This window comes from Budorcas taxicolor, chromosome 20 (assembly GCF_023091745.1).
Source record: "Budorcas taxicolor isolate Tak-1 chromosome 20, Takin1.1, whole genome shotgun sequence".
Lineage (NCBI taxonomy): Eukaryota > Metazoa > Chordata > Mammalia > Artiodactyla > Bovidae > Budorcas > Budorcas taxicolor.
In genome coordinates, this window is record NC_068929.1 from 21402501 (window position 1) to 21426962 (window position 24462).

General features: G+C 40.3%; 1 protein-coding gene across 1 annotated transcript in view; it reads right to left on the reverse strand.

Moving 5' to 3' along the window:
* ZSWIM6 (zinc finger SWIM-type containing 6) overlaps positions 1-24462 on the reverse strand; it is a 208093-nt gene that overhangs the window by 677 nt on the left and 182954 nt on the right. Inside the window, exons 5-14 of the mRNA XM_052659213.1 lie at positions 22033-22212; positions 17086-17262; positions 16671-16817; positions 13484-13630; positions 12159-12419; positions 8258-8393; positions 4392-4549; positions 3638-3801; positions 1842-1923; positions 1-186 (exon numbers count right to left, since the gene is read on the reverse strand). The exon at positions 1-186 is cut by the window's left edge and continues 677 nt beyond it. Of these exons, the coding sequence (XP_052515173.1) occupies positions 1-186; positions 1842-1923; positions 3638-3801; positions 4392-4549; positions 8258-8393; positions 12159-12419; positions 13484-13630; positions 16671-16817; positions 17086-17262; positions 22033-22212 (1638 nt within the window). The remainder of the gene's footprint in view (positions 187-1841; positions 1924-3637; positions 3802-4391; positions 4550-8257; positions 8394-12158; positions 12420-13483; positions 13631-16670; positions 16818-17085; positions 17263-22032; positions 22213-24462) is intronic.

Sequence of the window (24462 nt, forward strand, 5' to 3'; positions counted from 1 at the left end):
CCTTCATGGCACACTGCAGCGCGAGTGTCCGGGCGCTGCTGGCCAGCTTTTCCTGCTGGTGGCAGTCCAGGTGGAGGCGGACGATGGTGCTGTTGGACATCACAGTGGTGGCAACAATACTTGTGGCTTCGGTGGGAGTAAAGAGCGTAAACCAGCTCTGCATGATGCTGTCCAGGGCATAGACACCTGCCAAGAACACAGAGAAGCCCCATTACTGACTGGCTGCCCGGGGGTCTCGCCTTACTTCCACTCTTTAATCAATGCTTCCACTGTTAACTATCACAGAACATGAGCCCGGCCAGAAAATCCTGTAAGGTAATGTGCCTGGGAGCAACCTTTTAGAACAAGGTTATGATAGATTGTTATTCAGTGAAATGCCTAAGGAACATGAACTTCCTGTAATAAAGAACGAATCCTATCGGTAGCTGGTATTTGCGCTGTGCTGCTGCTTGCTTGCCATTTCAGACAATGGCTTTTTGCTAGTGAGTTCCAGTTCACTGGGGCCTCCTGTCAGTTTCCCACTACAGACTGTGAGTCAGAGAAAGTACAACTCTCACCAGAATAGGGAGTCTTTATGTGATATGTGTGTGTGTGTGCCCAAGTTTAAAGTACACATAGTACAAAATGATTAAACACACAAAGAAGCAAGGAAATGTGACCTGTAATCAGAGAGAAAAAAGTCAACAGAAGCAGACATACAGATGACTCAAATGTTTGAAATGGATGACAAGGTTTAACTGTCATTCTAAGTACACAGATCAATGTGCCTCAGCTGTAGGAAAATCCTACATGTGAGCCATTTAAAAAGCAGGCACTAAATCTAAGAGGAATTAGGCCTCTGTCTTGGTGCAGGGTAGGGTGTGGTAGTTTTTGAACAGGTATTATCTTTGTATTGATGTACTAAAGCATCACGCCGATAATATAACTTTTATATTGAGACCAATTTCCTGCTTTCCAAGATAACATACCATTATAGATTAACAAAAGAAAAACAACAAGGAAAATGCTTTTACGGTATCTGCTGTGTCAGTCTTTAGATACACACTGAGGTGGCAGCGTATTCTTAGCAAGAGGTATATATCCTTTTCTGATGCAAACGGGAAGAAATGGTGGCTGTTTAACCAACATTCATTTTAAACAGCCACTATTTGGTTTGTGTTGGCATTCTCAACAGTAATGTCTGGGCTTTTTAGTTCTGACTCACTGCTGCAGAGAGGAGCTAGTTGGCTGAAGGGTTTCACAAACTGCACCTGTATGTGCAGCCCAGATCTTCTTGTGGCTCCTAAAAATTCTCATACATCTGAACGCGCACCTAAACCACACCCAGTGGTCACTTCTCTGCTGGGTACCTTGAGAAATGCCCTCAGATAATGAAGGAAAAACTCAGAGCAATGAGATAACTTTATATTATTTTCACTGAAGTGCTGTGAACCCCTAACCCAGAGTCTGAAGGTATTTTCAAAGATGGTTTCCCTCCTACCAAAGTTTCACATTCATTCCATTTCTGGAATATGAAAACTGTAACTCTGATTATCACAAGAAGCTACTAAAGGCACCTTAAGTGTGACAGAACAACTGAATACACAGGGTTTACTCCCTGGCCTATTCCACTTTAGATAAGACACTGGAGCCCCACAGATGTGACAGGCGCAGTGCAAGGGGGTATAACTAGAGGTGGAAGGGAGGGTGGGGGGAAGGGAGGCCCTGTAGGTTGCTGGAAGGGGCAGGAGCCTTGGAGACGCCAAAGTGAAAGAGTGAAAATGTTCCTGTATGTATCTGGAGATGACAAGTTGAACCTGACCACAAGGCACCTGGGGAAGCTCCCTTCTGATTCTACCTACCCACTTCAGTAGCACACGTTACCAGCCACCTCACCATCTCCCGTCGCCGCCAATTTAAGGTTGACAGTGTCATTCGCATAACCTATAAAGACAGGATAACAGAATGCTTTGGAAGGTTATACCAAGTCAATGAAAAAGAAAACAGTTCACCCCAAGGTATAAATTGTTAATACTAGGCACACTCCCTACTACCAGGAGGATGGAGAGCCTTATTTGGAGCAAAGCTCTGCAAATGAACTTGGATTTGTCTACGGCTTCCCTCGCTGGTCTTGTCCCAGCCTAGGAGGCAGGAGGTTTGTGTTCTACTCCTGGTGGGCCGACTGGCTAGATGTGGCATCCTGGGCAAGCCACTCAATCAACCACTTTTCTCGTCTGCAAAACTCAAAGGCTGGACTGGCACATTAAACATGGCCCATGTGCTCTTCTCCTCCCCATCTTTAACATTCCATGCTTCTGAATCTCTGAGCCACCTCATGAATCAATTCTGACTGAGAACCTTCCATTTTTTAAAAAAATAACTGTTTTAGTTATTTCTTCAACCTCTGGTTGTTCCTTCCTGGTGATTAAGAAGATAAGCACAACTCTATAGAAGGAAATCACCTTTGGCATCATTAGCAATCTAATTTTGTTTTTTACTTTCTAACAGATTCCTAAATAAAATCAACCATATCTTTCTGCTTCCCTCATTTTTTAAGATTCAGAACCTCTAGGAAGATAATACTCTCTTGGAAAGGTCTATGGGATTGCTTCCTGGGTCCCAGGAAGAATGAAGCAGGGAGCAAGCTCCTAGTAATCTACCAGAATAATCTGCCAGAATTCCAAATAGCCAGAAAGCTCATGTTAATGGCTCTTTCTGCATCATATCTCTGAGGCAAATAACAAAAATAAGCCAAACAGTATGAAGTTATTTTTAAAAAGAAACTTCTAAAATGTCATCATATAGCTTTAAGTATAATTTCCCATGCCCTCTACTTGTAGAGTACTATATATATGGCAAGGGCATTCTCCTGTAATCTAATTCTTTAACCTTATTAATCACTGAAAGGAGAAGCCATAACTAGAAAACTGTATGAATCATCTAACCAGGGCATTCTAATCCCCATACTTTAGAAAATCAGAAAGTGGCAATTTCTTTTACTGCTTTTTTATGGAGGGAAAAACACAAATGTTAATAGGGATTCCCTGAGAAAAGTAGAAACATAAACTTTTCAGTTCCTGATTTATACAGTAATCTTTTCAGATACTCTGAGGAAGCAACATCTACTTAAATAACTAATTCAAAGTGTCCTTGACAATATGTCTAAGCATGCTTGCTGAAGCTGAAACCAGACCCAATCCCTCTTCCTTTACCTAATTTTCTCAGGGTTATAAAAAGGAGACGAACTGTCCATCTGTTATGAAAATGAAAAAACATCAATAAATATCCATACTTCCTCTAAAAATAGAACCCTAACAATTGACTCTTTATTACACACGAGAGCTTAAGTCATGTACAGGAATAACTCTTCTTTATTCATTAAAGGAGAAACATTGAGGTTAAGGCTCTAATACAGAAGATGCTTTTTTTGTTGAAAGACACCAACAGGGCTTCTAAACTGCACAGTCCTACACATGCAGCTGCAGTGTGGCTCAGCTGGGAACGACTATGTGAAGCGCAGTGCTCTCCTGAGGTCTAGCAGACCTGTGCACCAAAGAGTCATGTGCTTGCACTGAAACACCCAACAAGCAGACACAGTCTGAGGATGATGCTTTTATTAGCAGCCCTTGTCACCCCAGGAAAAACCACAGTCACGTACCTGCAGGCCCAGCTCCAGAGACACTTTCAAAAGAGTGATGTCTGGCAAACTGTCCATGAGAGTTGCTATTTTAAATGCATCCTGGGCAAGCTTGAAGATGTGGGATGAGGAGTGAATGTTTTTCTGGATGGATTCTAACACTGTTTCCAGCCTCCGAACATCACCTGCAGTGAACAGGGGGAAATGGAATCAAGGCAGAGCAAAACAAACAAAAAAACCATACACACACACCCAAAGGGAGTTTAAAAAGGAACAAGACACAAAGCACAACTTAATTTACACGTAATGTTCACAGATGGCCCAACTAAGTGTCTCAAGGTTATTGCAATATCTGTGCATTCCACCTTGAAAAAAAGATACACCGAGACACACCCTCAGTGACTAAAGGCAAGTGTGAACCAGAACCAATAAGAGACAGCAAATCGTTCTCTCAGGTTCCTACTGATGTATTTCTGGTGAATATTTCAGGGAGAAAAAAATGGAACCCAACTCTTTAATCTGCTTCGGGAGCTCACCCACCATTTACATGCCATAGTGACTAAACCTGAACTCTGCTAGGAGCAAGTTTAACGATGCAGTTAAATGAGGAAAATGTTGGCTCAAATGAGTAGCACCTGTTTTGCTTCCTAAGCTAACATCTAAAGAAAAGAATCCTTTACAACATAACCTCCACCACTGAGAATGTGATGGAAAACATGACCCTTAAAGAGGCAAATTCACGAAATAATCACAAGACCTCAGGATGACCCAGTACCTTTGGCTGCAGTTAGCATAGTGGACGCCAGCTCACACTGCTGGGATTCTATGTGGCTTAGAGTGAACCAGCGAGGGTATCGGTTGGGAACAACTGATGCAATGTGGTGTGGGCGGGTGAGGTCTCCCGTTGGAGCAGTAGATTCCAATACTAGCAACCTGTAATGATAAGACAAGGCAGGCAGCGCTCAGTTACCACCTGGGCCACAGGGACTGGCCGGAAGCCAGAGGAGAGAGGACACGCTGGGAGAGACTGCTCAGGTCCTTGGTGAGGGGAGAGCTGGTACAGCTATGCTCTGCTGTCCGGATGCTAAAGTTACCTCATTAATGGCTCACTATCTAAACCTAAGGGTTTCCTTTCTTTAGCATCATTCAGAAAATGGCAATATTCAAGGAAATGAAGATATGTAACAATAGAGAGCTTTGAAACACAAGTCTTAGTGTTTACCTACTGTAAAATTTCTGAACCTTATAATTCACTGAAAAATAAAAATCAAAAGAAACTGATAGTGAAGTGGATATTTAAGATTGAGATGATAAAGAGTTAGGGATCACTGTATAGCTGAGACAAATAAGTTTAACTTCCTAAAATGAGAGGGAAAGCAAAACAAAAATGACTTCCTATCCATATATTCATCCTTTGTGCAGAATTAGTTCCTTATACTTCAGAAATTTGTAGTCAGAAAATGTTATATCAATCACATTACAGATGATGAGTGCAAATGATCTGAGTATTTGTCCCTTGACAGTCTTACAAACTCAGCACCATTTCTTATTTTAATCAATCTGTCTTTAAGAATGTTGACTTATAAAGAACAACTACTGAAACAAAGCACATGCTTAGTGGTCTCGTCCAAATACAAGCACCAACGAGATTAGCAGAGTAGCTGTAACCGCAATAGTTTTTTTTTTAACAGCCATCAAAAATACTGACCTTCACTCAAGTACGCCAGTGTCAGGGACTGTGGAGTAAGAGCTGGGGGCCAGGAGGGGTCTGCGGGCTCGAGTGTGACGCTGGGCTTGGGGCCTCGCCCAACAGCAGTTACTGCTCTGACAGATCAAATGCCTCCCTCCCTTTTCCTTTTATGTAGGGACATAGAGATTAGACGGTGGCAATTTAGTAGTGAGAATTTTGGTGGGGTTGCTAGTTAGCCTTTTAAAAATCCGGAATATCCTTATATTCACAGACAGATCTTTCCAGAGTTGCCGTAGAGGAAACTAGTCAACATTCCTGGAAAGATGGGAAAATGATTGTGAAAGCACTTTTCTTCAGGACTTCCCCTCTCTTTCTAGAAAGACTAAGAAGCAAGTAAGCCACACGTCTCTTTTCCTTCCTGTTCCCCTGGCTGTTCCCAGAGGCTGGAAACAGTATCAGAATCCATCCAGAAGAACATTCACTCCTAGCATACTGCTGCTAAGTCACTTCAGTCGTGTCCGACTCTGTGCGACCCCAGAGACGGCAGCCCACCAGGCTCCCCCGTCCCTGGGATTCTCCAGACAAGAACACTGGCATGGGTTGCCATTTTCTTCTCCAACGCGTGAAAGGGAAGTCGCTCAGTCGTGTCCGACTCTTAAGAGACCCCGTGGACTGCAGCCTACCAGGCTCCTCCATCCATGGGATTTTCCAGGCAAGAGTACTGGAGTGGGGTGCCAGTACCTTCTCCGCCTAGTATACTGCTGCTGCTGCTGCTAAGTCACTTCAGTCGTGTCCGACTCTGTGTGACCCCAGAGACGGCAGCCCATGAGCTCCCCCGTCCCTGGGATTCTCCAGGCAAGAACACTGGAGTGGGTTGCCATTTCCTTCTCCAATGTATGAAAGTGAAGTCGCTCAGTCGTGCCCAACTCTTAGCGACCCCATGGACTGCGGCCCACCAGGCTCCTCCGTCCATGGGATTTTCCAGGCAAGAGTGCTGGAGTGGGGTGCCATTGCTTTCTCTGGCCTAGCATACTAGAGATGCTCTAATAGTTCACACCACCTCCCTCCCACAGCAGCCCTTGGGCTGAGGGCATGTGGCAGGTGGAAAAGAAGTGGTAACAATTCCCCTGTGCCCTGCTAAAATTCCCCATGAACATTCTGCCTTGGCAGCCACCGAGGGCAGACATAGGTGAGTTTCTGAGTGTTAGAAAAGTAAGCCTCTTCCCTCCTGATAGATACCTTCACATAAGCCAGAAGCACAGAGAAACCTTACGCCATTTTACCCTTAAACTTAACAGGATTTGAGGCAATAGCATCTGGTGGCATCACAACATTAGCATCCTTCCCTTTGCACAGGAGCACAAATCTTAGTACAGAGCAGAGCACCTGTCTTCATCTGTCAGCTTCCAAAAATAGGAATAGGAACGTACTTATAAAATTGTGCTCTAAAATACAAACCAAGTGGTATAAAGTAATTTGGTGGTGGACTTTTGCTTATGTTAGTTATTTTTTTATATATTTAAAAAATAGACAAGAGAACTTTTAAGGTTTTTCTGATATGTTAATGAGATTTCATGTTGGCAAGAAAGCATGTCAAATTAAAAGATGTTAGCCTCCATACACGATGGCACCCCACTCCAGTACTCCTGCCTGGAGACTCCCATGGATGGAGGAGCCTGGAGGGCTGCAGTCCATGGGGTCGCGAAGACTTGGACACGACTGAGCGACTTCACTTTATCTTTTCACTTTCACGCACTGGAGAAGGAAATGGCAACCCACTCCAGTGTTCTTGCCTGGAGAATCCCAGGGATCGGGGAGCCTGGTGGGCTGCCGTCCATGGGGTCGCACAGAGTCGGACACGACTGAAGCAACGCAGCAGCAGCCGCCTCCATTCACAATGACACACAGGGACAAAAAATACATACATGAATACACACTCTATTGCTGCATAAAAAAGAGGACTCCTGTGATTTTTAAGTTATACAGGAAAGGCACTGTTTTTGAATGCCTGGCTAAAAAGTTTCTGTGGAATCAAACTATTTTCCAACATCTCAAGTTGGAGGTATGTCTTTAGGTGGCAATAACAGGGTCTGATCTGCACTTTAACAAGTGCGTTGATTAAAAAAAAAAAAACAAAGACAAAAGGAAAAAGCTCACGTTTTAAGAAAGTAGATTATTTCTTTCAGATCCTTAAAGTTTAAAAGACTATATATAAGATTGAAAAATGCAATCTTGAATGCATTAAAAAATATTCAGCTAGCACAAATTCATGATGAAAATAATTACTTTGTGAACTGACTTTATAAAGGAAAACAGAAAAGTCAGCAGCAGAGGACAACGTGTTCTAATTATTATTACTGAAAAAGGGACTGAGGGTGATGGGAACAGAGCCGAGGCAGGCAAATCCTGGACGACCCCTGAACTGGGATGCCGTCCATGCCAGACAGAGCTCCCACCTTCTCTCATTCTCCAGTTGAGTGCAAAGGTGTTTCCGTGCCAAGATGGCTCTCCTGCACTACTGACGGGAATGTATAACTGCAGCAGGTGTGAAGGGCTTCCTCAATTATTATATTCAGCCAAGTATATGTATTATTTACCACTGTTTCAAAAATCTAATTTTTTCAAAATAATGAGTTATTTAGGAAGGTTGCTGCCTTGTGACTAAACCCAACCTGAAGTTGTTCTCTAGTCTCAAATTCTAGCTTCAAGACAAAGTAGGATAAAGCCACGTGAACGTGAGTGTGACGGCCGACAAAAATACCCTCTTTCCCTTACTTTAAAACAAAAGGCAAACGAGGCAACAAACTACCACCGCCACAACTCAAGAAGCACGAATAGCCTCTTCAGATTCCTGCTGCCTACAAGAAACATGGATGAGCGAGAAGTTAGCTAACAGCCATTTTTCCTGGTGGGGATTTGGATCGCCTCTGCCCACGGGGCGGAATACGTACCGCATTGCTCTCAGTGCAATTTTGTATGCCAGTTCAGCATCATGAGGTAGGAGAGAGGTGAAGAGATACTTGGCAAATGTGTGCATTGGAACACTCTCCCGATGGATTATTTCGCCTAAACCACTATATGGGCCGGCTGTAGGAAGAGAGCATATACATTTTACATTCTTAAACAAGGAACTAAGACTTCTTGTAAAGTATAAATTTCTTATGTAAAGTTATAAACAGTGTTAATCTAGTGAAGAATGTAATCTAAGTGACGTGATTGAAATGAATACGATTCTTAAGTCAGAAATGATGCTACAGGGTAGAGTATACGACATCAGACTCACTTCAGGAACAACTCCCTGCAGCACAGCTGAAAGGAGAATCACACAACTGGGGGGCGGAGCTTGTTCACATTACAACTGCTCCGGGACATAAGGAAGCAGGAAACCTCACTGAACTTAAGACAGGCCCTCTCTCAATGTGTGAGATCTAAGCATCCAGATTTTCAAATACACAGATGACTCTACAGCTTCACTTTGGAACCTGCTCCAGACTCAGCTGTAGGGGCACAGATAAGCCAGGTTTCCAGAAAAGAGTGCTCTGCTTCAGGGTGAGGGATGGAGATTCTGAACCACAAATTCCAGTACAAAGACTTTTAAGTATTACTGCTTTTAATAAGGAGAAATAGATGTTAATTCTCAGAAAGTGATTAATAATAAAAAATAGAATAATACTCACCATAAGCAAAAGAAAAAAGTAACTGAGTCTGCCACCATTTGGGCTTCAAAAGATCAATTTCAAAAGCAAACTTATATTGAAGCTATCAAAATTCATTTCTCAGAAGTTATGACAGGCATCGTGGCAGAGCTGACTTCCCCTTTGTGCTCTCTAAATGCTTGCTACCTTACGAAGGGCAATACCAACTTTTAAAACAAATTTTGAAAGGAAACCACAGTGGTTAGTTCAACTACTTTCCGCTTAGGTACTGTGAGGTCTAGTTACTGTAAAGTGTTTTGTAAATTAGTTTCTACGTCACCTTTGGGTAACATTGGTTTCATGACTCCAGAATTATGAACCATCACATTACTGCTCAAAGAACATAATACACTTGATTTCCATGAGAAAACTAAGTCTGGTGAAGGGTTTAGAATGCAAGAAATGCAGTTTAGAGTAAACGGTGAGAGGAGTTATTGAACTGGGCACTCCGGTAAGAGCATGATATATTTTAGATCATTTTAAACTAACAGAAGTTGTTTTTAAATGTCATTGTTTCATTCTTTGGTTAGCAGTTTTGAACTGTTCCTTATTTAAGTACTTTAAAAGTCATGTAGACCACTTTTTTACCAAGACAAACTAAAGATATTTAAAAATGTTTTACTGATCTGATATTAGTAAAAAGTTGATATAGCATTACAGTTTTTATCTTTAGTTCATATGAGGCCAAATTATTTGTTACTATTATAGACTGAAGGCTTGCCCTCCTCTCAAATTCCTGTGTTAAAGCCCTAACTCCCAACGTGAGTGTATTTGAAGATAGGGCCTTTATGGAAGTAATTAAGGTTAAATGAGGTCATAGGGGACCTGACCTGGTCCAGCAGAATTAGTGTCCCGTAAGAAGAGACAGAGTGAATGCTGTCTCTTCCTTGTGAGAACTCAGAGAGAAGGCAGCCCTGCGCAAGCAGGAGGAGGGCCCTCACCAGAAACTGAATTAGCGAGCGCCTCGACCTTGGACTTCTCAGCCTCCAAAACTGTGAGAAATAAACTGCTGTTGTTTAAGCATCTAACTTGTAGTATTTTTTTATGGCAGCTTGAGCAGAGTAAGACATGAACTCTACTTTATTAAGGACTAATTATAGCAAACATCTATTTTTCTTCTTTATCTCTCCCCCATTTCCTTTCAGCATTTCCCTTAAACCATCAAGTTCCCTTTCTGTACTATGCAGGGAAAGCCAGGATGCATAATCAATATAACAGCACTTCCCAACAAGCAAAACACTGAGTCAGGTATCACAGAATTATTTGTCAATGAATAATCAGTGTACTGAAAAGTGAAAAACTGAAATTCGGAAGTTAAGTCCCCCAGAAGTGTTTTTCCAGTATGCCCGCAGTATGTCCAGAAGTGACTAACACTCAGCAACAATACAGGGCCACTGCTTCCTCTTTTTCAGATACTTAAGTCCGCTAACTAATCTGCCCCTGAAATTCACAGAGCATCAGTGCATCAAGAGCTTGGTGCCCAGTGCAGCTGATTCTGTCATGGAGCACTTATCTTTTGGAGTTTATAGAAATGGCCCCTTGGCTTCCCCTTGGACTTCTTCCTGTCCTGCACCACCCACTCTTTGTGGGCTGAGCAAGGCTGGGAAAGGAGAGGAGGCTGGGATAAGTCATCAGCACTCCTTATCGGGCATAGTTCTAATTAAAATGTTTAACCAGAAAGTATGGACTAATCAAAGAGTAAAACAAAGTTTAAAAATATTCATAAGTAATGAACATGAAGACATATAGATAAGTAAGTGATGAACAGGTATCAGACACTATCAACTTTGAAAAGCACACATCCTCTTCTATTCCTTCAGGATAATGAAAATCAAAAGGCAGTTTACCAAGAGTTACTAAGAGCCAGCATAAAAAAACCTGCATTTCTAAAACATATAAATGTAAAGTGCATTTAATGAAAAAAATTTTTTTCAACTAGATCTTTAGCTTTGGACATATAAGAGAGGTTTTGAAATGCTATTTTCTCTAAATCCCTTCCCTAAGTATAGTCATTCCAAATATAAGACAAATAAACCATATTCTATGAGCTTATCAATCACAGAGAATCTCACAAAAATAACACATGTACTTGAGAGATGGAAGCAATTAAAAAATTCTGACATCTCCCAAATCTGTGTAAACGATTTCTAATGCTAAGCTGCCTCAGTCTTGTCTGACTCTGTGTGACCCCATTGACTGTAGCCCACCAGGCTGCTCTGTCCATGGGACTCACCAGGTAAGAATACTGGAGTGGGTTGCCATTTCCTTCTCCAGTAAAAGAGTAGGCTGCCACATTAAGTACACTTATTGTTGACAAGGAAAAAACATTTTAAAAAATATCAGTTAAAATTTGGGGATTTGTCTGTTTGGCTCAGATGGTAAAGAATCTGTTTGCAGTGCAGGAGCTGGCGTTCAATCCCTGGGTCAGGAAGATCCCAGGAGAGAGGAATGGCTACCCATTCCAGTATTCTTGCCTGGAGAATTCCACAGACAGAGGAGCCTGGCAGGCTACAGTCCATGGGGTCACAGAAAGATGGACATGACTGAGCAACTAATATTTTCACTTTTCTCTTGACCTTACAGAAAGAAGAAAACTTGACTTTGCCTTAGAGATTCTATGAAACTTTTACCTTGATGAATCTACACCTAATGAATTTTCTGAAATAATTAGCACAGTGAAAATTCACTGCTACAGTTGTTGGTCCTTTATCAGCACGTGCAAATGTCAGGTTCAAAATCCAGAAGTCATGTAACAGCCAATAATTTGGAGGAATGCCAACCAATTTCCATTTTCTTACTTAATATATCAAAGGAATATGGCTACCAGCAATAATTCACTAAATATCAAATTTACATTTATCTCAAGAACAACAGTTTAAATAAAAACAGTCCTTTTCAAAGCTTGTGACATTCAAATAGGGCTCACTTCTAGCAGGTTCACTGCTTACATGACCACCTAATAAATAATAAACATCTAAACATCTGTACATTTTTATTAAGTGATACTACTTTTTGGAGAATGAGCATGCCTGTGACACTCAGCGACCATACAATCAGGATAACTACTGTATTAAATATACGCAAACAGTATTCCCAACAGAAGAAAGCAGAGTGCCTAAATAAAATGGGCTAAACAAGTGGAGAAGTTATCAGTTACCTTCTAATAGGAAGACTGCTTGCTTGCGAAAAATTTTCACCAGTGTGTCATCCAATTCAATCTCCTGAAGCTTGGAGATGAGCTGTTCCTCATTGCGGCAAACCTTCTCCTGGGTGTACAGCCCATCAGGCATGACCCGCTGCTGTCCCAGCCCTATTAGGGCTACTTCCACAGCCAGCGTTAGATAGGATTCCCCTTCTTCTAGGAATTTGTGTGCAGGTAGATGCTGGTATTCCAGAGACTTGCACTGTCCCATACTCTCTGTCACAGAAGAAATCAGAGTTCAGAAACTACTTTTGCAGATGCTCTGACAGGCACAATCTATTAATATTTTACCCAGAACTCTTAAACGAATTATTGACTTAGCTCCAAGAAAGCTGGAAAACCATGTTAAAGTATATAGTTTTCCAGTATCTTTTAAAAAAATGACCATCAACTGACTAAATGTGTATGTTCTGGGGAAAGCACAGTACAAATATTTTTCTCTCACTTAAAAAGGAATCACCAAAGAAAACCATAAATCTAAGAAGAGATACTAAGAATACTTAACAGTAAACAAATTTTTAATTAACCAAGAGTAAAATTACATGACTGTAATAGTTACCAATTTCTTAAAACCTAGAATTGAAAATTTTTCATACTTTTATTACCATAATGTTGTAATTTATAATAAAAACAGTAGAGAACACAACATATATGTAACTCAATTTCATGGTCCTTTTTGTTATCAGAGTCATCAGTTGTCAAAAGAGAACGATTCTTTGAACATTGTCTTATCACTGTTAAGGTGCTTCTATTTAGAAATTCTTAACAAACTTCAACTGTCAAACTCCCAAGGAAAGTAGATTGAGAGTCATACCCTCACCCTCCTGATAAGAGTTTGGGTCACCAAAACCCACGAGGGCAACCACCACAGGCTAGATAATTAACTCTCCAAGCTAATCCAGTCATGGCGGCAGCAAAGGTACCAACCGTCTTCCCTGCCATATGATATATCCTTATTCTATATCTCTATGCTGGAAAACAGTAAGAAACACAGATAAACTCTTAGATATACAATCACTGATTAGAAGGGAATGCATAGTTGTAGGTTCTTGATACATGCTGCCAACTGTCAACTCCAGGACTTTTCCCAGTTTGAGAAGCCTGCCTAAAAAGTGGGAGTCCCATTTCCTGTTGACTGCTAGTCCTGTGAACTACATGGATTCATAAAAGAAACAGTGAAGAACAACGGTCAGTGGCGAATGCCATTCAGGGTTTGGGGGGGAAGCACATGAGGTGAACGTCAATGTTTTCATTGTTTTATTTTTATGTTTTATTCTTACCTGTAAAATCTGAGAACACAGGGAAGCTTTCGGCGTCAGTGTGGCAGGCTTCCATAAGGCTGCTGAAAAGTGTGCCCACGGGGTCCAGGGGGTGTCCAACCCAGCCCTCCAGATTGGTTATTGAGGTTATGCTTTTATGGGGTAGCTCTGTGTAAGAAAAGAGAATTGAGATAAGAAGAGACGTAGAGGAAAGAAAGGCTTTACCATTTAATAGCAGCATCCTCACAAATTAATGCTACGTTCAATTCAAAATTCCTCTTTAATTAAAAAACAAGGTTTCGTAAAACCCCAACTTGTGAGCCATTTTAAGTTCTAAAGGGTCATCTGTGAATCAATATAAATGGTGTTAACTGCCCAGGAAAACTCTCAAACATCTATTTAATTCATGTCCAGAGTACTAGGTTGACATTATTGTTTACACTATTAAATTACAATGTATGAGGAAAAATGAATTCCAACTTTTCACCTGAGAAGCTAAGGACAACTCTCCTCACCTCCTAGGAGTGGCTTTAAAGAGAACTAAGAATTTCCCCTGGAATTATCATTGGCTAACTAACTACAACTTTATTAAGAAGATATTCTTCTCACTGAGTCATCTAATAAAGAGCAGCTATACTCTGGGTCAGACTTGAACTCCCCTATCACCTTACAAGAATCTTCCTTATATCATGGATATGTAAGCCATTTAAGAGAGAAACTTTTCCACAAAGGGGAACTACAACAGAAGACAACATAATTTGGATGGAATGTATCCTTTTCATTTTCTTCAGGGAATGTTAGAACTTTAAAATTCTCAAGTTAGAGTGCTGAGAACAGAGCTGCAAATACTTTAGGATACACTCCATTTCTGTAAACAATGCAGTACTTTACATGCAAGTCTTTACTAAAATAATAAATAGTAGTAGTTCGTTCTTGAAGGAAAGTACAATAAAAACTACATATAATATAAAATAAACAAGAAAAATATTGGCTTGTGAATAGCTACAGAGCTATTCCACCAAGTTCAATATTCCTTTAGAAGTCTTCGGTTTTGGACTACCAACTATTAGTACATAAAAATAAAGCATGGGCTGGCACAATGTATTACAATTTATGGAAACTGAGCACTAGATTCCTTGGAAGGGACTTTCCCGTCAGTTTCTGTCACTGATTTTTAATATACACAACCAGGATGAAAACAGAAACATGAGTATTACTCTTAGCAACAAACCTGTCTCTCTCTCTCTCTCTCTCTCTCCATATGTGTGTATGTGTATTAGACTTACTGTGGCAATCATTTAAAAACATATATAAATATGGAATCATGTTGTATACCTGAAACCAATGTTGTATGTCAATTATATCAATCTTTTTAAAAGTTGACATATGCCAAGTATTATTGAAAATGTACAAGATATTTTATTTACTAATCTTGGCCCCATAAGAAAGAATTGCTAGAGCAATTTGGAATTGTAACAGTACAAAAACACCTATTATCTGAATATGGGCAAACAAAAATAAAGTAGGGAAAGATAAATAGATATGTAGTACTAGTAAAGAATAGTCTGAATTTAAAATTTTCATGTTGTAAAGGATAAAAGAGAAACAAATCTGAGACCTCAAAGGCAGCTATTAATACCTTAATGTGTGTTTCAACTTAATCTACATGAACTAACATTTTTACATTTTGTATTTCTTAAATATTGTAACATTTAAATTAAATTCATTTAAAAAACATTTTTTAGTAAAGAGCAATAAAGTAAAGTTTCAAAACTCCAATGATCATCAAGAGCAAGCTGTCCTGTTGCAGTATAAAAAATACTTTGTTCTCTCTTAGCCTATTTTTATCCTTTCTACTTTTCAGAAGTAAACGCCTCTTGGCCATATATTGTTATGTGTTTAGGTGAAGGGAGAGACTTCAGAAAAATTTTGCAAAGGGCCAAACAACATATTCTGCAAATATATCTGGTAGCCAGCGATGATATGATGAACATGAGGAACCGGACAAAGCAATGACTTTCAGGGATATGACATTCCGGTCCTATCTGAGCTCCCCCTTTTTCGGCTCATGTGGTAACTTTGGAACTTTCTTTCATCAAAAAATGACTGTTAGTTAACATTTTTAATACTTTTAATATAGAGGATATAAAATATTACAACAGTCTAATCTCCAGCCCACTTCAACTTTTGATAATTTTCAGCTATATGCTAGATATGTGTATAATTACCCAAGGAATAAAATAAAAATATAAGCCAAAACAAAAATCACAACTAAAACTACTTCTCTCTGAATAAGATATAAAATTCCAGAGTGAAAACAAAACAATCATACCAAAGGAAAATTAAAAAGATCTACATGTACAGAAGAAAAAGAAGCACATGGATTAATAAGAGAAAGCATTGTATTTCTTTCTTCTGATCAGGGCCTTATGCATGTAATATAACTCTGTTGTAATTATTATTACTAAGTAATGCTTATTTAAAATTTAAAAGATTAATAAACTGAGACAAAGAGGAGTTAAATATGTTCTGTCAGTTGACAGCTCATCAAAGGTTATTTACAGAATCTAAAAAATCCAGGAGTTCTATTTGGTCACTTTAAATACACATCATGTCCTGATGTACAAGTTATTACAATTAAAATGTTTTACAGTGCTTCTATATTATGTGAGGAAATAACTAGTTTAATCTTTCAACTCCAGGAGACAAGTTCTCAACTGGCCCCAGTCCACAGATAAGGTCAAGTCAATGCCTAAGGTCTCCAGCCGGGACCCCTTGCCAGGATTCAAACATAGGCAGTCTGCCACTGGAGCCTTTATTGTCACAGTTAAAACATTTCTTCACAGAATGAAATATATCTGGTTAACTTGCATTTTAGGTAATTGAGATATGCTACATAACTCAAACAGTAAAAACAAAACAAAACAAAACAAAACCCCCAAAACAACTTCCCCCTTAAAAAATTAACTTAGGAAACTAAGAAACAAAAGTAAACAAACTTATGTTTCACAACATTCAACCAGAGAGGGAAAATGCCTAAAACTTGTCACAGATTAGCTGGCTATTAAACATTTCAAAAGAGCGGTGAGTGAAGCCAGCGCCACGGCTCTAACTGTAGAAGCTCTCTCCCCGCCAAAGAGCATGAAACCTAGTGGCATTATCACCAAGAACCCCATTCCAGTGGAAACAAACTCCTCTACACAGTCACCTTTTTTCTGGGTTCGGAACACTTCCAGCTGCTTCTGTTGCTGCCGTCTCAATGTGTTAACAATAGCTATTGCTAGTCTCAGTGCTTCTCTGGGGTACCCATGAGAACGCAACGCATCCACTCGCGCACAGGCCGTAGGAACGTGTTCTAAAACAGAAAGTGAAGGGGGGAAAGTTGCCATTACCAGATATAGCTATAAAAACGGGATATAACAGTAAGATGTTTCCCCCAAAATACCATTAAAAAGACACAAGAAACCATTTCTGAACTTGGATTTGAATGAAAAACTCCTATTGCCAAGCATTCATCCATCTCCCATTGAATCCCTCAACTCTCCACCTCCCACTCCAGTAATGCTATAGAAACTAAACAAAGAAGTAAGTCATGGAAATGTCTTTCCGGTTTGGCCACTTACCATGCCAGAGGGGCCACCCACGGGAGTCAAAGAGGGAGTTTTCAGTGTCGTCATGGTAACAGTAGTTGGTGTATAGGTCACTGCTGATAATGTGCTGCAAGTGGCTATCCTGCCAGTGGAGATCGCATGCCTCGATGGCTCGAGTGAACACTGTCCGATGTGGCCTGTTCGATGAATCTGTTTTTTCCACAATTCAGAAAGCTGTGTCAGCTATGATTCACACGTCAATAAATCAGTTTCATACCATACCATTCTGTGGCCAGATGTTCATGAACACACCCACACAGACTGTCCTGCACCCTAAGCAGAAGGATGGAGGGTGAATAGTCTCATGTCCTAAGTACTAGGAGGCGAATCAGCCCAAAGAGCCACCATTCATTCTCTTATTTTATCAAACACACACACTCTGCAGCCATCAAAGCTAAGGTTAAAGGCGTCCTGCAAAAAGAATTGTCATGTCTAGTTTCCATGCCAAATACACTCAGAGGAGGCACTCAGCACAAAAATCACAGGAAAACTCACTGCTCCCCATTTCTGAGGTGCTGTGGTGGGCTGCCCTGATGGGATCAACAGACACTATGCAAGAGATGAGACACCAGCCATGGAACCTTTCAGGAAGATGCAATCAGCCTTTAAAAATATGCAGAAGGGTTGTGCTTTTGGTTGTATTTTTTAACTATATTGTGCGGTTTTGCACAATTAAAATTATTATGCTTCTTGGGATATAATGATGAAATGGCACTTTATATCCCAAAGGGCATAAACGCATATATTTAACATTTCACAAAGCCACACAACATAGCTACAAAACAAACCAGCGCACTTACCTTGCCCTACAGGCTGCCTCCTGACTCCCGTGCAGGTTCCATGACTGGTGTGATGTCCCCAGCATAGTGTATGCCGGGGCATCACAAAAGAGCAGAAGCACACACTCCGAAGAGGGTTCAAGTTTCAGGACCTGACGGAGAAAAGAAATGTTTGGGGAATAAAGGATATTCTTACCCCAACTTCTGGGATTATTCAGTTCTTCTGGAAAACATGGTTCAAATTCTACCTGCCCTCCCAGCCCTTGGGTCCCGAACTCCAGACTTACCTTCAACTGTGGCACAAACGTTTAGAGCCTCAACTGACAATCAGGGTAACAAACTATTTTTATTTATGGGTGCTTTATTTAACTCAAGTATCACCCCTCACTGTTCTGAGACTTAACTAAATGAGAAGTAAAATCTGGAGCTTCCTTAGTTGGTAAAGTGTCATCTTCCTGTCCTTGGAGCTTTGGCTAAGCACAGACATAAAGGAAATCATAAAAATCAAAACACACCTGAATCAAGAAAAGCTCTGAAAACTTATCCAGACCAAACCCTCTATTCTGCTGATGGAACTGAAAATCGAGAGATGTAAAGTGACTTGCCAAGGTCACACACCCAGGCAATGGCAGTCAAGATCAAAACACAGATAACCTCACTCCAAATTCAGCTATGTCAGCTGTTCTGAAAGGCTTTTGAATGGTCTTTAACAGAAAGAGACATTACTTCAGCTTGGTCTCAGGTGGACTTAGACAGCTGTACTTGAATGGCAGACATATCAAAATGCATGGATGACCGACAATTTGAGAGGCATAAACACTGATGTATCTGTTCTGGCCCCTGCCCAGACTGCCTGTTAGGAGCAGACAGTGTACTCTTTGCAGATGGGGAGCGAGAACCTTGTATTTCATAGCCTTTGGAACCTACCAGGGCTTTTTTGCAGACCAGAATAAATATAAAGAAACTGATTCCATGACTTCTTACAGTCAGTCAATCAAATATTCCAAAATCCAAATCACACATAAGTGTTAAGTGGCTGTGCAATTTCATTTAACTCAAATCACAGAAACAGAATTTAAAATTAAAAGAAGACTTTAAAAGAGCAACTTAGTATTATGCACACACTAAGAATGAAAGTCCTATCTGTCTACTTAATCCACTGTGGTATCAATTCCATTAAACAAATTAAAATCTTAACTTTTCATGTTTTTATGTGACTGTAAGATCATAGACATACATAGAAGACACACACCAGACATTTTACAGTGTTTGGCTCTTAAGAGATCAATAATACCAATTGTAACAAAAAAGAACCTAAATACGGTTTAAAAGAAAATATAAGATATAAAGCTCTGTAATAGCACAGAAACAAAAAAATGTACAGAGACAATGACTTTAAAAAATTGATTTGGTTAAGTATCAAAATTATGGTCAATTTTTTTTTTTTTCCTGCCACACAGCACGTGGAATCTTCATTTTCCCAGCCAAGGATCAAAACTGCATCCTCTGCAGTGGGAATGTGGAGTCGTAACCACTGGACCACCAGGGAAGTCCTGGTCAGTTTCTTTTTTTCTTTTTTCTTTTTTTCTGGTCAATTTTTATCTTAGATATCTTATGTTTTAAAATTTCTGTAATAGCATAGAAAACAGAGAAACAGATGATCTTAAATGGTTAGGTAGCTCAGGTGGCAAAGCAGGAGAAGTAAAGGGTACACATTCTAGTATTCTTGCCTGGAAAATCCCATGGACCGAGGAGCCTGGCAAGTTACAGTCCATGGGGTCCAAGAGTTGGACACGACTTAGCGACGAAATCATCATCATCAGCTGGTAAAAAAATCCACCTGCAATGCAGGAGACCCCAGTTCGATTCCTGGCTCAGGAAGTTCCCCTGGAAAAGGGAATAGGCTACCCACTTTAGTATTCTCAGGCTTCCCTGGTGGCTCAGAGGGTAAAGAATCCACCTGCAATGTGGGAGACCAGGTTCAATCCCTGGGTTGGGAAGATCCCTTGGAGAAGGGAAAGGCTACCCGCTCCAGTAATTCTGGCCTGGAGAATCCCATGGACAGAGGAGCCTGGTGGGCTACAGTCCATGGGGTTACAAAGAGCTGGACACAACTTAGCAACTATGCACGCACACATATAAAATAACATTAGTTTTTTCAATCAAAAAAGATGAAATTTAAAAAGGCTCCCATTCAGGTATATTTAAAAAATAAACACTACTCTAAGGGTGTGGATTCTAATGCTGTCAATTAATTCTAACAAATAATCTCAGCGAAGACAGGGCCTGACTTGCGCTTCACATTCATTCTTATGTGCAAACACATGCAATTCTGCCTGAGGTCTGACCATGTGCAGCCTTCATCCACCTGCGTGGCTGCTGGGCTGTGTGGGCCACCAAAGGCTCTCCGCTAGCCAGTCTGCTCAGCCCTCCAGCAGAAGCACTGCAGGCGGAGCACCAGAGCCTCTCTGTAGGGTTGTCTCTTCTGCCAGCCCCTCTGGAGAATATGGGTATTCTAAAGAAGGAGCCCCAGTGCCTTGGGGCACAGCAGCCATAAATACTGCCCTTAGAAACTAGTCCTGACTGCATATCCCTGGGTCAAACCATAAATGAAACTGTTTTATCTGGAGGTTGGACCACTTCCTAAGAAGCTTTCTGAAGCCTATGGAACAGTGAAGTTTAACCAAGGGGAAAGTAACCAAATGGAAAGTAAAAGTACACTGTAAAATGTTAGGATGGCAACCACGAAGAAGCCTCTAAATATAATAAAGTCAAGAAGAGATCAAAGATATATTGCCTATGTAGATGTAAGCATCCTCTTCCTAGCAATGGAAGACAATAAACGTTGAATTGTTAAATTTGAAAATTCTGAGCCTCTACAAAAAAACTTGGCGTATAAGAGGCAGATTTATTTTCTTTGAAATTATTAAATAAAATCATCATGGGCAATAAAGATGTGACAGATTTCAAATACTGAATTCCCAAGGCAAATATCTCTAGACAAAGGAGAGCCAGACAATCATCCTTCCCAAGGCCTGAAACCTCTTTTTGATTGGACAAGTCCCTATGGAATAATACATATTATTTTCTCTCTCTGTAGAGACAGAAAACACTGTGCTAACATCACATTTCATACTCAGCACTGTCCAGCTCTTTCTAGGAGTACCAACTACAGATGGAACCCGCACACACTGAAAGACAGTCTTTTCCTGAATCCTCCTGACGTCATTTAACTCCCATCTTGCATATATCATAAATTTAAAGTCTTTCACATTTTCTCAAAAAAGGGGGAGCAGCAGCACAAAATTCCACAAGAACAGTGACAATGAATGACAGTTGTATTTGCAAGAATTAACTAAATATTTGGATGTGAAAGGAGAAAATCTGTCAGTAGCTAGCAGGGACAAGGAGGGCAAGAAAGACTTTCTTTCAGATGAGAAAGACTTGACCTGAATGGGTGGGTCCAATAGAGAAAGAGAAACTTTTAAAAAAAACCACAAGAAACAGTAGAGAAATGAGAGAGAGAGGTACTTAAGAGGATGTCTGGAAATGCCTGGGAGCGTTAGCGGCCAACGACTGGAGGGTACTATTAGCCTACAGTACGTGGGAGCAAGTATGCTAGACAGCCCTTTCACAATGAAGAATTTTCCTGGTCTGAATGCCAGCAGCACCCCATTCCCCTGTAGTCCCAGGAGTTAAATGTTTACTTGCTACATTCTAAAACTAAGAATTTTTAACTGATTGCATAGCATAGTATCCCAAATAAGAACTGACGAACACATAGAATAACAGTTCCTCAGGTCTCTCAATAATTTTGTTGTACACAGTAATTCACTACCCCCCATAACATGATTTTTTAAAAAAATTCAAACTAAATAATTAGTATGCAATTTTAACACATACTAGTACATGTTAAGTATTACATCCATCTGTATTCTGAGAATATGAAAAAATATCATAGATCTTGCATAAAAATTAAAACACACACACACACATCCACATCAAAACATTAAGTCCATGAGTTATAGTAAGTTCTTAAGTGAGTAAAATAATGTTTCCAAATTTACTGTAAGTTACCGTTATAACCATAGATACACAATTAAGTAGGTACAAGATGAGCAGATTATCACTGTGGACTCACCTTGGTTGGCATTTGCACCCTGAGGCAGAGCATTGGTTAAGTTGGGTAATTCACTACCATGATTTCCATCTTCCCATGGACAGACATCAACACCATTCCACTTTTTTAGCTGTTTTAGCCAACTTGCCTTCTGCTCCAACTTGCAGTGGGGATTTAAAACTATACACATCCACAGAGCACCTAATTTAACAGGAGAGAGGAAAGTAAATTTTTTAAAATTTACAAATGTTCAATCCTTATAGTTAATGATAAGTCATTTCAAAATAGACCCAAGTCTGCAGTTTTATAATGCAATTTTACCTTAGTCCAAGCAACAAATCTCATAGAGAGGTCAATGTAAAGAGGACAACAGAGCCCAAATTTGAACCAAAGAAGCCGACTACTGTTACACATAAAGATGAGAGATATTTCAAAGGTGATTTTAATTACCTTCCTAGTTGTGTGACATTTTGGATGAAAGTCAATTCAGAATACAAACTTAAGGACCAATTTCTTACTTTAATTTACAAGCAGAGTTTATTCATGGGTGCTTTAATAAACTACTTTAAATGGTTCTTCTGTACAAAAAGTAAATTTATTCCTAAGATTACCTTTTCACAATAAAATCATAAAGATTTAACAATGGATACCAATAAACTATTTCCTGGTCTCCTTATAAGCATTTCCAGCTTTGTTATGCCTGTTCATTAGTATATGTATCTATATATCAACAGATCTTTCAAAAATAAAATTTACTTAAATATACTTCCCTAAATGATTTAACTAGTAACTAATCTTTATATAAATGAAATCGCTAAGTTTGTCTTTTTGTGAATGAAACCATTCAACATTTATCAAACGTTCACTTGCTGTAAAATGAAAAAGACAACCTATGGCCTCAGATAAAATATTTGCAAACAATGTGATGAACAAGGGCTTAATTTCTAAAATACATAAATATCTCATAGAGCTCAATATTTTAAAAAATCTCAATTAAAAAAATGGGCAAAAGACCTAAATAAACATTTCCTCAAAGAGAACATACAGATGGCCAGCAGGCAAGTGAAGAGATTCCAGCATTGCTAATCCTCGGAGAAACGCAAATCAGAGTTATAATGAAGCACCACTTCACATGGGTCAGTATGGCTGTCATCTAAAAGTCTACCAAAAGACACTTGCTAGAGAGGGTGTGGAGAAAAGGGAACCCTCCTACTCTGTTGCTGAGAATGTTCCCTGGAGGCTCAAGTAAAGCATCCGCTTGCAATGGAGGAGATCTGGGTTTGATTGCTGGGATGGGAAGATCTCCTGGAGAACGGAATGGCTACCCACTCCAGTATTCCTCCCTGGAGAATTCCAGACAGAGGAGCCTGGTGGGCTACAGTCCATGGGGTCACAAAGGGTCAGACACGACTGAGTGACTAACTGTGGAGAACAGTATGGAGGTTCCCTAAAAAACTAAAAATAGGGTTAACATATATGATCCAGCAATCCCATTCCTGGGCATATATGTGGAAAAGACAAAATCCCTAATTGAAAAAGGCATATATAATAGACAAGACATGGAAATAACCTAAGTAACCATCAACAGATGAGTGCATAAAGAGGATGTGATACACACACACACACACACACACATATACATATACACATACATGTATATATACATACTTACATAATACATACATACATGCACACAAAGGAATACTGAAAAAAAGAATGAAATAATTGTTTGCAGCAACATGGATGGACCTAGAGTCTATCATACTAAGTGAAATAAGTCAAAGAAATGTTATATGGTAACACTTAGATGTGGTATCTAAAAAGTATTACAAAGAAACTTAACTTACAAAATAGAAACAGATTCACAGACATAGAAAACTTAATTACAAAACGGAAAAGGAGGGAGGGATAGATTAGGAGTATGGGACTAACAAGATATACACTACCATATGAAAGCTGAAATGAAAGTTGCTCAGTCGTGTCCAACTCTTTGCGACCCCTTGGACTATACAGTCCATGGAATTCTCCAGGCCAGAATACTAGAGTGGGTAGCCTTTCCCTTCTCCAGAGGATCTTCCCAATGCAGGGATTGAACCCAGGTCTCCTGCATTGCAGGCGGATTCTTTACCAGCTGAGCCACTAGGGAGGCCCAAAGGCAGCCCAGGAACAAGGATGGGGGATGCAAAAGGACAGGGAAGCAAGAGGAATGGAGGAAGGTAAGCAAGTCCCCCCTCCTGAGATGTCTGCTGGCCCAGTTTTCTGCAGCTGTGACCAGGCAGGGCACAGAGGTGTGTGACCCCAGGGCCAGCAGAGCCACTGTGTGTGAAGCTGAGCCACTCCGAGGCAACATGGGCTTCGAGCCCCACACAGACGGGGCCCCTGTGTACAGCATGAGCCATTCTCCCAAGTCAGGAGGTTTATTGTTGAGAAGACATCTGTGATGATCGGCGG